Source organism: Coprinopsis cinerea (genome assembly GCF_000182895.1).
Source record: "Coprinopsis cinerea okayama7#130 chromosome 7 map unlocalized cont3.7, whole genome shotgun sequence".
Classification (NCBI taxonomy): Eukaryota; Fungi; Basidiomycota; class Agaricomycetes; order Agaricales; family Psathyrellaceae; genus Coprinopsis; species Coprinopsis cinerea.
The window spans coordinates 2390328-2404248 of NW_003307538.1; the positions used below are offsets into that span (position 1 = coordinate 2390328).

Sequence of the window (13921 nt, forward strand, 5' to 3'; positions counted from 1 at the left end):
GTCCTTGAGCCAACTCGGAAATGGGACTGCCAGCGCTCACTATGGGTCGTAAACTATTATTTAGCACTGTGAGCCGAAATCTCGTCATGCAATGGGCCTATTCTGACTGTAACTTTGTTCTAGCTAATAAAAGTGTCACCATACTTATAGTTGATTTACATTGCAATCTCGCCGCAAGCGTTTCCTCTTCTTGAGTTCCTCATTAACGCGGGAGGTTACCGCTGGCGCATTTCTTCCGGTCCGGCAAAGCTCGGATAAGAAAATCAGATAAAACGTTTGGAGGACTTAAGAAGTTTAGCTCCCCATCTGAATGAATGTAAAGTCACCTATCTATCTTGTATCCCACACTTATTGCTGATGTCAATGAAACCCAGAAGATGCATTGACGAGAATACCAACCACTGGCTACTACCCTGCACGCTAAACCTTATCAATCTAGGCGAACCTCACAGATAAAAGTCCTGGCCTCGTTTGAGGCGATTCCTTCTGCGTTCAAGTGAATTCCGCCCCCAATTCACTGGTAGAATGAGTCACCCTCCCGCTCCCGATACGACGTCACCTGCACTCTCCCTAGTCGGTACCACCCTGCCCGAGGACTTCGACCCGACTTCCTTCGACTCTGTGACCGTTGCGAGAGGATGGTTCTCCATGTTCCAATCTGCCGTCGCCAACCAGAGTATTCCTGGCGCAGTCATGGGTCTCTTCATACCCGAAGCCACCGGGATCCAAGTCTGGTGGCGTGATATGCTCGCGCTGACCTGGGACTTCCGCACGTTTATAGGACATTCGAAGATACGCAGATTTGCAACAGATCGGTTGTTTGGGCCAACAGCCCAGTTCGAGGTCGACCTTCACGATCTTGAACTAGTTACAGCCGAATCCGATAGCGCACTCCCGCCCGCGTTCATTCAACCAGAGCCTGATTTTGCTTGGATACAGCTCTTTTTCAGCTTCAAGACAAAGTCCGGATTGGGATCTGGCATTGCTAGGATTGTCCCGGTGGGTGTTACGGACGCCAATGGTCTTCAAGATGCGAAGAATTGGAAGGCACACACCATATATACCAACCTCGAAGCCCTCGCTGGACACCCTGAAGCAATAGGACTGTTCCGGAATCAGCAGCTCGATCACGGCGATTGGGAGCTCTCTCGACGCAAGGAAATTGACTGCGAAGGAGAAGCGCAGAAACCCGTTGTCCTTATTGTTGGCGCTGGACACAACGGGTTGGCCGTCGCAGCGCGTTTGAAGATGCTCGGGATGAAGTCGCTCATTATCGAGCAGAGTGAACGCGTCGGAGATGGTTGGAGGAACCGTTACGGGGCGCTGTGCCTGCACCAACCAATCTGGAACCAGGATCTTCCTTATCTTCCGTAAGTTTACCTCTCTGTAGTTCTCTTCGGCGCCGTTCACTGACATCATTATTGTCCCTCAGGTTTCCTCCCAATTGGCCTCTGTATGTTCCTGCAGCTAAAATGTCCAATTGGCTCGAGCATTACGCTGAGATCATGGAGCTTAACGTCTGGTTGTCGTCCTCTATTCGAGACATCAGGCAGGACCCGGATTCCCAAAAGTGGGATGTGAGCATCGTGAGGAAACTCAAAGGTGTGGACGGTGTGTATTCACGTTCGGACTGCGTAGTAGGTGAGCCAGTTATTGACCAGGTCGCTCAGGTACGGTCCTCGAGGAAACCCGCCGTTTTCACGCCGTCCATCACCTCATACTGGCGATCGGGGAGGGTAATGGGCTACCAGAGATACCTCACATTGAAGGTGCGCCTAATAATTCTTTTGAGTTCTCTTGGCAGCTGACTTTGAAGGAAGGACTGCACAAGTTCAAGGACAATGGCGGCGTTGTCCTTCACTCCACCGAGTACAAGCGGGCGTCTGAGTATGCGGGAAAGAGGGTGATCGTCGTCGGAGCGTCCAGCTCAGCCCACGACATCTGTGCCGAATGCTATCGTAATAACATCGGTGTGTAATGGCATTCCAAATTCAATCTCGTTCAAGTTGGCTCAAAGGCACAAAGATGCAACCATGATTCAACGATCCTCCACATATATTATGTCGAAAGAGAATGGATGGAAGGTTTATTGGAGAGGTATATCCCTTCTGATCATTGGTTTGCGGATATTGACTAAATAATTGTTTACCTGCGACCAGGACTCTATTCCGAGAACTCTCGGGTCGGTGTTGTCGATCGGGTTGTCGAATCCCATCCTTATTGGTCTCGCTCACGACGGACTCAGATGCAAACCCAAGAGATCGCTGAACTCGACAAGTGAGTCCTTCCTGAAGTGTCGGTAGTGAAAGCGACGAGCTTGACAGCGTTCCAGATGCCTCCTTGCCCGCCTACACAAAGCTGGCTTTAAGACCAATCTCGGTGTCCTAGAGGCAGGCTTTACTTACATTATCCCTACTGGCGGAGGAGCGTTGTATCTCGGTACCCTCTCCATATTTCGCAGAAGGTCCCGTCGTCTCACTGTTTTTTCCAGATTCCGGTGCATGCAATCTAATCGCTGACGGAAAAATCAAACTTAAAAGCGATTCACAAATCAAAGAGTTTACGGAACGCGGATTAATATTCGAGGATGGGTCAGAACTTGAAGGGGACGTTGTGGTGTTTGCAACAGGGTAGGTCGGTTTGTGAGACCTCAACTGCCTGTGCTGATCTAGCCCTTACAGTCATGGTAATTCTCGCGAGCGCCTCAGGCACCTCCTCGGAGATGATTTGGCAGCGAGGTTTACCGGGCTCTGGGGACTCGACGAGGAGGGGGAAATAATTGGTGCATGGAGGGATGTGGGAATAGAGAGGCTCTGGTGTATGAGAGGTATGGTTTCTCCTGTGTTGGGCCCCGGCGCATAGTTTGTGACAGCTACATACAGGCGGATTCGTTTTCGGTCGTTTCTTTTCAAAGCACGTTGCTCTCCGTAAGTCCGTGCTCCAAAACTGTCGTTGCTAAAGCTAATAAACATTGTTGGAACGCTCAGAGATCAAAGCTCAAGAAGAGGGGCTGTTTGGTCAACGCTATCGAGTTTGATGCGGTATCTTTCTCTTGCGCTCGTATGGATCAAGTTTTGACGGTTGTGTACATAACGGGGCTCGATGATGATGTATTGGCAGGAGAGCGAAATATGTTCATATATCAGTCAGTCCTCGCAAGTTGCTCCGCCCATTTATCTAAACGGAAATCCAGATCTCGCCTCGAACTAGTACTCCCGCTATTTACGGTGATACTACATTGGGATTGCGTGCGGAGTCTACACTGCTGGACACGCTGTCACGGATCGAATGGTCTGAAGCCAATTCTCTGGATATTTCAGGGAGCAAAGCTCCTTTAAGCACTTTCAATGTCCCAGGCTCCGTCCAGACTCAAGGGACAGAGGGTTGGAAAACCTCCGGTCCACGAGGTTACGCGGCATGAGATCCTCTCGAGTCATAAGGACACACCGTCGGCGGCAAGATAAACCTCGCACTGGTCTTGTTGCGCCTTGACGGAAGCAATGAGTCACTAATAAAAGCCCTTTTCAGCTCACAGCTCACAATGTCCATGGAGTTCCCAGATATTCCCAGCGGCCTGTTCCCTACCCTTCGTGTGTTGGGTACGACCTTACCACCGGAGTTCGATGCCTCGGCCATAGATGCTAAAGAGATTGCCCGGGAATGGTTTCTCGAATTCCAACATGCTTCCTCCCAACCCGATCCCAGCGCCCTCGTCAACCTGTTTCTGCCGGAAAGCACTGGCGTCCAAGTCTGGTGGAGGGACATGCTCGCACTGACATGGGACTTCCGAACGTTTGTGGGGCGCGATGCCATTCGGAATTTCGCACTGGATCGAGTCGTTGGGGCAGCTGCACGGAGTGAGGTCAAGATGGAGGACCTTCGTCTTGCCGAAACAACTTCAAAGGACGCACTAGGACCCGTTTTCAAGCGACCCTCACCCGACATGGCCTGGATTCAGTTCTTCTTCCGATTCAAGACTGTCTCTGGAATCGGATCCGGGATCGTTCGCGTTGTCCCTGTGGGTGTTTCCAGCGTCGACGGACTTTCTGATGCAGGGAATTGGAAGGCCCATACTATCTACACTAACCTCGAGGGCTTGATCGAACATCCTGAAGCAGTGGGCTCACTGCGAAATCAGGAACCAAGTCACGGCCACTGGGAAAGCAACCGTCGCAAAGAGGTGGAATGCGAAGGAGCCGGAGTGGAGGGTAAGCCCACCGTCCTCATTGTTGGTGCTGGTCAGTGCGGTCTGGCGCTGGCTGCGCGTTTGAAGATGCTCGGCTTGAAGTCCCTCATCATCGAGCAGAACGAACGTGTGGGCGACAATTGGAGAAACCGTTACGAAGCGCTGTGCTTGCATGACACTGTATGGATGGACCATATGCCATATCTTCCGTACGTCATTCGATTCACCTTCGTCCTTGCTTTCCGGTCTGGGAGTTTCTCATAAAATGGATTAGCTTCCCCCCTAATTGGCAGGTGTACACTCCAGCAACGAAGCTCGCCAATTGGCTTGAGCACTATGCGGAGATAATGGAGCTCAACGTGTGGTTGTCGTCTTCGACCCAGCGCGTCGCACAAGACCCAGAGACGAAGAAATGGGACGTTACTATTGTAAGAAAAGTCAGACGAGCAGACGGTGCGCATTTTACTTTGGCTCTACGGGCCCACGTCTAAACCTTCCTCCAGGCACCACAACCGACGTCGTTCGCCACTTCAGTGCCATTCCTCATCTCGTAATGGCGACTGGTTCTGGTAGCGGCATTCCGGAAATACCCCTGATCGACGGTATGTATCCGCAAATTCGAGTTTTCACCGTTGTTGATCCCAAATTGAAGGTATGGACATTTTCAAGGCCCATGGGGGCACTGTTCTCCATTCGACCCAGCACAAACGAGCGGCAGACCATCAAGGAAAGAAGGTGGTGGTGGTCGGGGCTTGCACCAGTGCCCACGATATCTGTGCGGACTACCACTACAACAACATCGGCAAGTGATGTTTCCTATTGGATGTACACAGTCATCTAAGATTGATGGCATTTCCAGACGTGACAATGTTCCAGCGCTCTTCGACGTATGTAATGTCTGTTGCGAATGGCTGGAAGGCTGCTGAAGGTGACGTCGATTCTAACTTCATGGTATCAACTTCTGATTATAGTCAAACATAAAGAACTTTACGGAGAAAAATCCCCTCCAGTCGACGTTGCTGATCGAATCAGCGCTTCTCTGCCCCTCTGGGCTGCTATCCCATTGATCCAGGAAAAGGTTCGAAAGATTGCTGAGCTCGACAAGTAAGGAGACATCTTGAATTTCCGCATTGATAGACAAGCCTGAGGCTGACCTCGGTTCGAAGACCACTCCTTGATGCTCTCCATAAAGTCGGATTCAGAACAAACCTTGGATACATGGACGCCGGGTCAGCACTGTCACACCTGGGCAGACTTGGAGGATACTACTTTGGTTCGTGATTTTCAAGAATTAGTATGGTTAACCGCTGAGTGGGCTATAGATACAGGGGCATCCCGCTTGATCGCTGAAGGCAAGATCAAGCTCAAGAACGACTCTTTAATCAAAGGGTTTACCAAGACCGGACTGCGGTTTGAGGATGGATCTGAGCTCGAAGCAGACGTGGTCGTGTTCGCTACAGGGTAACTCATGTCTCCATCCCGTCTCAACTCTCCCTTGGTTGACCACGGGCCACTGAGTTTAGTCTGGGCGATATTAACAAGCGTATTAGTCGCCTCATTGGTGAGGACCTTGCCAAGGAGTGCACCGAGATCTGGGGGGTAGATGACGAGGGAGAAATACGGGGTGCCTGGAGGGGTACTGGAATACCCAGGTTTTGGTACATGATGGGTATGTCCTTGGTCTTTATGAAGGAACGGTGCTCAGAATATGTTTGCCAGGCTCGCTCGCCCCTAGTCGTTTCCATTCGAAACACCTTGCCCTTCGTAAGTATCCCTATAACCGGAAGTGGAGCAACAATTCTTATTCGTTTTCACAGAAATCAAGGCCATTGAAGAAGGACTCCTTGTGAAACGATATACCGCCAAGGTATCAAGCACGACATCTGCAGATTGTAAGTAGGTACCGTGTACAATTAGAATAACCACTGTAAGGTGACTCCCATACCCAATATCATCCGCTCGTTACGATCCTAGAAGACTTAAAGATTCCCTCTGATTCCTCTATGGCCTCGTAGAGCCTGCCAATGTTCGAGATAGAGGACTTGGAAATCATCGTCGGCAGTGGCAAAAGGAGTGAGCCTACTACCTGTCAAGGTTTCCAACGCATCGCTGCTCATGATCCTATGCAGGATCGACTTGCCACCTACATCATGACCATAGGGAGCTTTAGGGAACTTTAATGATACATGGATTACAACTTTCCCATTGGACATACCTGAATCTGCACGCTTCTCCGAGTCGGAAAAAGACATGGCATCATGGCATATGCAGCTGACCTTGCTCTGTTGCGACAGTTGAAAACTGGGTTCTTGTGGTCTACAATTTTTGTAGAACGAGGAGTTTTACGATGCTCTCTACTGCTACCGTACATACATTCGAGGTGGTGCGGTGGGCATCGACGTTTGCCAAGGGGGCTTGTGATATCCTGAATGACTCCTGACCCAATCGAGCCAATGACGACGGAATGAGCGGACGATATGCCATTCGTGGAACAGTGGGACCAGGGCCTACCAGGTGGCTGATTCTGAATCAACTAAGAATATGGCATGCAGTTCCAAATCATAGTAAATGATGTAACATGCTCTTGCCTCGTGAGTCGTGTGCCGACATGGCTGTCCACACTGGTTGTCATTGGCTCGTGGCGATTGTCGTGAACAGCGGGTACGAGCCCCTATTTTTCCCTATCTTATCTTATCACTTTCATCGCTCTTATCACCTCCTCTTTATTCTTATTCTTGCCTTTATTCTCGACACGGACACTTTCTCCCATGGAACACTGCCTCGTTATGCCCTTTGCCCTACATCTTATTGTTCTCTCCATTCTTGCACTGCCTCGTTACTCCGCCACTGTCTTCTTCATTCTTCGCGCAGCCTTCGCGCAGCCTCATGACTTCTTATTGTTCTTTTGCATTTCACCATTTGCTCGTCATCCTGACTCATTGCGGCTATGTAGACTGTAGCATAGGTATATAAGCTAGGTAGATTCCTCTGTATTTCCTCAGCTTGACCTCTTCGTCAATACACCGCTTCAGCATTCATCTGCCTTAGTCGCTCATCACTCTTATCTCGCTCTCCGCTCTCATCCGCTCCGCTCTTCTGGTCTTTGGTTTGGTTTAGTGTTCGCTCTTCGCGACATTAGGTCAAGCTACCTTTGTGCACCGGCAACGCCGATCGTTGCTCCTGCATCATCCGCATTTCTGGCTCCTGGTTGACCTGCCGATCAGGTCCCTCCCTGGCAACTCTGGTCCCCGCACTCCGTCAAGATTTCCGCCGCACCGGAAGACACCTCCTGTCTGTTTAAGCCGCACTTCGTCGTTCGGGTCAGCGACGGTCACCCCATCGTCCTAGACGTCCATCTACCGAGCCTCAACCGTTGGACTGCCTGCTCCGAACAGCCCTGCCCCAACCGTTACCACGAACCTTCCGTACACGACTGGGTCTATATCAACTCCCTCAAGTTAAACGCCGAATCACCGTCCCCCGTTAATCAGCAAGCAGTTGAAGAATTCGCCCGCAACAACCCCAGGACTCCGCCCTCTGAAACACAACCCAACGCCGCCGAATCTCCAGAAACCCCGTACCAAGCTTACCAGTTCCGCAAACACCTCCCCCGCTGCCAAAGCCGGTTCATTCAAACTTCCAGATCCCGACACCGACCCCGAAGAAGAAGACGAGGAAGACGACGACGACGAGGAAGACGAAGAAGAAGTTGTCCAGTCCCTTAGCGTCCGATCAGCATCCCCCGAACAAGCAACCACCCTCCCACCGTTCAGCACTCTCCACTCCGCTCTAGCCGCATCCGCACCTCTTATCTCCGCACAACGCCTCAGCTCCTCCGGCCGCTCTACACCGACGAACCCCACCTCTTTCATCTCTCGCCCGATCCATCCCCCTCTCCACACCTCTCGGCAGTTGGAGGACACATCTGACGCTCCAAGCTCAGAACAGAAACCTCCCACTTCCATTCAACCAACTACTTTACCCTCTTCCGCTTCCCAAACCACTGACGACTTCACGATGTCCGCTGCCGATCTCGCAAAACTTCAAGAGCAGCAGAACCAGCTCACCACCGCCATCTCTACCCTGGTCAGCCACCTTACAGCTGCCAAGACCTCCTCTAGTAAGAGCCCGGTCAAGGCGCCTGAACCCTTCCACGGTAAGGCTGAAGATGCCCGACGCTTCCTCCAGTTCTTTACCAACTGGGCCGGACACCAACCCCAGTTGAAGAAGGACGATGGCACTCGCGACGACAAGGAATGGATCTCTACAGCCCTTTCGTATATGCATGGAGAAGCTGGTCGATGGGCATCTCGCTTCCTCCAGCAGATTGCCGACCACGATGCCGATAGCACCAAGCCATGGCCCTTCACTGGGGGAAAGTGGGCTAACTTCCTCACCGAGTTCAAGCAACGCTTCCAACCTGCCAACGACGCCCAGGCTGCCCTCCAGGAGCTTGAGCAGCTCACTCTTGGTCGAGGGACTGTAGCCGACTTCGCCTCTCGCTTCGTCGACATCTTTTCGCGCACCAATTTATCCGATTCGGACGGAATGGCTCGCTTCAAGAGGAAGCTCTCCCAGGAACACCTTCTCTGGCTCGCCCTCAGCAATCTCATCAAGGAACCTGCCAACCTGGAGGAACTTGTCGCTCAAGCCATCAAGAACGAGTTCGTCATGCGGAACATGAACCCCAACTCGTCCCGCACTTCCCTGGCCCAGTATGCCCCTGCTCCTGCTCCCGCCCCCGCTCGTGATCCGTACGCGATGGAGATTGATGCCACCCGACCCGGTCCTAGCGGCAAGACCCGCCAGGATTTCCTCAACGCCATGCGCGGTCGATGCTTTGGCTGTGGGTCCACCGGTCACAACAAGAAGGATGGGAATCACGGAGCGTTACGCTGCAACTACTGCCAGCGTATGGGACATGCTGCCACCGTCTGCCAAGACAAGTACATGGGATTCCCACCCGGACGAGGACTCTCTCAACCCCCACGTCGCCGTGTCGCCGCTACCCAGGAAGCTCCCTTCTCTCTCTTCGACGAACCCGTCCCTACTGCCACTGCCACCGTTGCCGCCACCACTCCTGCTACGCCTCCTGCCCCCACCCCAAGCCTCGCCTCACTCTCGGCCACTCAACAACAACAGCTCGAACTCCTGGCTCAACTCCAGAGGCTCCATCAGGGTTTTTGAAGCGGGTGCCCGTCCCTGCCGCAACGCAGGCACCCTTTACTCCTCCGTACGCCACTTCTGAATATGATTCTGTCCGTTCATGTACTATTAGCTCAATTCGCGAAATAAACCCCCGTTCATCACACTTTCGCGTGAACGTGAGGCTCAGAGGCAGAAATCGCAGTACGAACTCCGCGGCAATGATTGACTGTGGGGCAACAGGCAAGTTCCTGGACAGGCCCTTCGTCGATCGGCACAACATTACCACGTTCCCCCTCCGACACCCCATCCGACTTCTCAACATTGACGGCACCCCCAATCAGGCAGGCAATATCACCCATTTCGCACGACTGGAACTCACGGTCGACGGTCACTCCGAATGGACCGACTTTCTTATCGCCGACCTTGGAGGAGAGGACATTATCCTCGGACTCCCTTGGCTTCGCAAGATCAACCCCACTATTGACTGGCGTAACGGCACCCTCCAGGTTCCCTCCAAGGTCTCTAGCGTAACTATTGAGGAGGTTCCAGACGAGGACGCACACCCTCCTAGTCGGGGAGCTCCCTCCAATGGTGCCATTCTCGAACAGATAGATGCCCCGGTTGATCCTCCCCCTGCGCCCACCACTCCTGACCCCAATCCCCGCTCCCGAACCGGAACCGGAACAAGCCGAACCGCCCCTCTGCCGTATCCGCGCCAACCGAACCACTCGCAGGAAATGGCTACGAGCAGGGCTGATCGAGGAAACTGGTGACGAGCTCTGGTGTGCTGCTGGCTTCACTTATTCCCAGCAGATCGCCGAAGAATCTCAGAAGGCCAAACCCCAGAAGACCTTCGAAGAGATGGTTCCCCCACAGTATCGCCGACATGCCTCCGTCTTCTCTGAGTCCGAGTCGCACCGCCTACCCGAACACAAACCCTGGGATCACGCCATCGATCTGATTCCTGGAGCTCCGGCCACCATGCGCACCAAGGTCTACCCCATGTCCCAGAACGAAACAGGAAGAGCTGAACCGATTCCTTGACGAGAACCTCAAGAAGGGATACATCCGACCATCCAAGTCTCCCCTCTCTTCCCCGGTCTTCTTCGTCAAGAAGAAGGATGGCAAGCTCCGCTTTGTTCAGGACTACCGCACAGCTCAACGAGATCACCGTCAAGAACCGCTACCCCCTCCCCCTGGTCTCCGACATCGTCAACAGACTCCGCGGTGCCAAGTACTTCACGAAATTCGACGTTCGCTGGGGTTACAACAATATCCGGATCAAGGAAGGAGACGAGTGGAAGGCCGCGTTCGCCACCAACCAGGGTCTCTTCGAACCACTCGTTATGTTCTTCGGCCTCACCAATTCTCCGGCGACATTCCAGGCTCTCATGAACTCTATCTTCTCCGACCTCATCGCTGGAGGGAAGGTTGCAGTGTATCTCGACGACATCCTCATCTTTACGGCCACACTCGACGAGCACCGACAAGTTGTACACGAAGTCCTGCATCGCCTCAAGAAGCACGATCTGTATCTCCGGCCAGAGAAGTGCGAGTTCGAACGTCAGGAGATCGAATACCTTGGGCTGATCATCCGCGAGGGCGAAGTCAGCATGGACCCTGCCAAGGTCGAAGCCGTCCGCAACTGGCCAGTCCCCCGCAACCTCCGCGCCGTTCGTGGTTTCCTCGGGTTCGCCAACTTCTACCGCCGTTTCATCAAGGACTTCGCCACCATCGCCCGACCGCTCAACGACCTCACCAAGAAGAACATCCCCTGGCAATGGAACGATCCTCAACAGCAGGCCTTTGACACCCTCCGCAATGCCTTCACGTCCGCCCCCATTCTGACGCTCTGGGATCCTGACCGCCCCACTCGCATTGAAGTCGACGCCTCCGGCTTTGCCACTGGAGGAGCCCTTCTCCAGAAGCAGGATGACGGCCTCTGGCACCCCGTTGCATTCCGATCCGCCTCCATGCAGCCCGCCGAACGGAACTACGAGATCTACGACCGGGAGATGCTGGCCATTATCGAGGCTCTCAAGGACTGGCGCCACTTCCTGGAAGGACTCCCTGAACCCTTCGAGATCGTCACCGACCATTCCAACCTCGAATACTGGCGCACCGCACAAGACCTCAGCCGTCGACAGGCTCGTTGGGCTCTCTACCTCTCCCGCTTCAGGTTCTCGCTCACCCACCGCCCTGGCAAGACAAACACCCAAGCCGATGCCCTCTCTCGCCTCGACGTCCACCAGGTCTCCGACGCCGAGGACAACAAACAACAGGTGGTACTCAAACCCGAGCTGTTTGCCAAGCTCGCCGCCTCGAGCATGGTCGTCAACCCCTTGGAGGACCGTATCCGGCAGGCCAGCGCCCGAGAATCCCAGGTCCTGGATGGACTCGCCCAACTCCGCAAGACAGGTCCCCGTCGTCTCACCTCTGGTCTCGCCGAATGGGAGGAGGATAACGGCCTTGTTTACTACAAGGGTCGAGTCTACGTTCCCCCAGACGACGAACTCCGACGCGACGTTCTCAAACAGTGCCACGACGATCCCACCTCTGGACATCCCGGCGTACACGGAACCCTCGAACGAGTTGAACGACAATACTGGTGGCCGACCGTGCGAGCCTTTTGTCAAGAAGTACGTGGAAGGTTGCGACATCTGTGCCCGGAAGAGAACACGCCCAGCACCCCCGCGCCTCGACTCAGCCCTTGGAGGTACCCGATGGCCCCTGAGGAGACCGTTGGAGTCGACCTTATCACCCAGCTTCCTGATGCCAAAGGACATGATGCCATCATCGTCTTCGTCGACCACTACAGCAAGCTTCTCCATGCCCTCCCCTGCACCTCGGACATCACCACCGAAGGAGTTGCCGACATCTACTACCGAGAAGTCTTCCGCCTCCATGGCCTTCCACTCCGGTTCATCAGCGACCGCGGCCCCCAGTTCGCCTCCAAAGTCATGCGCACCCTTCTCAGGCGTCTCGGCATCGAATCCAACCTGACCACCGCCTATCATCCTCAGGCTAACGGACAAACAGAACGGGCCAACCAAGAAGTCGAGAAGTACCTCCGCCTGTACGTCAGTCGCCGACAAGACGACTGGGATAAGCACCTTCCCATGGCCGAATTTGTGATCAACTCCCGAGTCCACTCCGCGCACAACCGATCCCCCTTCGAAGTCCTCTACGGTTACATCCCTCACTTCAACATTCCCGTCGGTAAACGCACTGATCTTCGCCCTGATCGACGAGCGCATCCAACAACTGCAAGAGGTACGCAAGGACGCCGAAGCCGCCTTACGTCTCGAGAAAGCACAACAGAAGGACTTGTACGAATCCGGCAAACGAACAGCCCATCAGTTCAAGGTTGGTGACCACGTTTGGCTCAACGCTAAGGACATCCAGATCAAAGTCCCTACTCGGAAGCTTGGCGACATCCAACTCGGCCCCTACAAGATCACCGAACGCATCGGTGACCTCGATTACCGCCTCGAGCTCCCCCCTTCCCTCTCCCGCATTCACCCAGTGTTCCACGTCGACAAGCTCTCCCCCTGGAAAGGCAATGATGTCAACGGCATTCTGCCACCTCCGCCTGAGCCTGTTGAACTGGAGGGAGAGCTTGAGTACGAGGTTCACGACATCTTGGACAGCCGCTGGAAGGGCCGAGGGAAGAACCGTAAGCTGGAATATCTGGTCAGTTGGAAGGGCTACGGGTCGACGGAGGATACTTGGGAACCGGAGGAGAACTTGGAACACGCCCCCGATGTCGTCAAAGACTTCCACCAGCGTCACCCTTCTGCACCACGTCGCATTGCAGCCACTGTCTTCGCCTCCCTCCCCTGGCAACCCCTCGAGAACTTCACCGACACACCGCCTACCGACTTCGACTGGGAGCTGGAGACGCCGCCTACCAGTGATCATCGAGGACGATGAGGCTTAGAAGGGGGGTAATGTCGTGAACAGCGGGTACGAGCCCCCTATTTTTCCCTTATCTTATCTTATCACTTTCATCGCTCTTATCACCTCCTCTTTATTCTTATTCTTGCCTTTATTCTCGACACGGACACTTTCTCCCATGGAACACTGCCTCGTTATGCCCTTTGCCCTACATCTTATATGTTCTCTCCATTCTTGCACTGCCTCGTTACTCCGCCACTGTCTTCTTCATTCTTCGCGCAGCCTTCGCGCAGCCTCATGACTTCTTATTGTTCTTATGCATTTCACCATTTGCTCGTCATCCTGACTCATTGCGGCTATGTAGACTGTAGCATAGGTATATAAGCTAGGTAGATTCCTCTGTATTTCCTCAGCTTGACCTCTTCGTCAATACACCGCTTCAGCATTCATCTGCCTTAGTCGCTCATCGCTCTTATCTCGCTCTCCGCTCTCATCCGCTCCGCTCTTCTGGTCTTTGGTTTGGTTTAGTGTTCGCTCTTCGCGACAGCGATAGTCATCATCCAGAATAGGGAAAGTGATCGTTTCGATTTTGTCTGGGGCCAAGAATTGAGAGGGCTCGAATGAATGGCCTCTGGTGCTTGTCGCCATCCTGGATGATATCCATACCCTCAGCGGACGATCCCTCACCTC

The 13921-nt window shown here is 53.6% G+C and overlaps 3 protein-coding genes across 3 annotated transcripts; 2 read left to right on the forward strand and 1 right to left on the reverse strand.

Annotated features, from left to right (window-relative positions):
* Positions 1-525: 525 nt before the first annotated feature.
* On the forward strand, positions 526-3037 carry CC1G_08335 (hypothetical protein; the record flags this gene model as incomplete). Its single annotated transcript, XM_001831679.2, has 11 exons — positions 526-1370; positions 1433-1611; positions 1671-1769; positions 1821-1970; positions 2026-2097; positions 2160-2277; positions 2333-2439; positions 2492-2630; positions 2682-2827; positions 2883-2927; positions 2988-3037. 11 exons carry the CDS (start codon positions 526-528, stop codon positions 3035-3037), a joined length of 1950 nt encoding a protein of 649 aa, XP_001831731.2.
* A 310-nt stretch (positions 3038-3347) lies between these two features.
* CC1G_08336 (flavin-containing monooxygenase) lies at positions 3348-6340 on the forward strand (the record flags this gene model as incomplete). The annotated part of the gene is made up of 12 exons (XM_001831680.2): positions 3348-3448; positions 3529-4395; positions 4461-4639; positions 4690-4788; positions 5046-5114; positions 5158-5290; positions 5353-5459; positions 5515-5647; positions 5710-5855; positions 5906-5950; positions 6004-6082; positions 6316-6340. The coding sequence occupies 12 exons, from the start codon at positions 3348-3350 to the stop codon at positions 6338-6340; spliced, it is 1983 nt and encodes a 660-aa protein (XP_001831732.2).
* Positions 6341-13657: 7317 nt separating this feature from the next.
* Positions 13658-13879, reverse strand: CC1G_14893 (hypothetical protein; the record flags this gene model as incomplete). The annotated part of the gene is made up of 1 exon (XM_002910870.1): positions 13658-13879. The coding sequence occupies one exon, from the start codon at positions 13877-13879 to the stop codon at positions 13658-13660; it is 222 nt and encodes a 73-aa protein (XP_002910916.1).
* Positions 13880-13921: the final 42 nt, after the last annotated feature.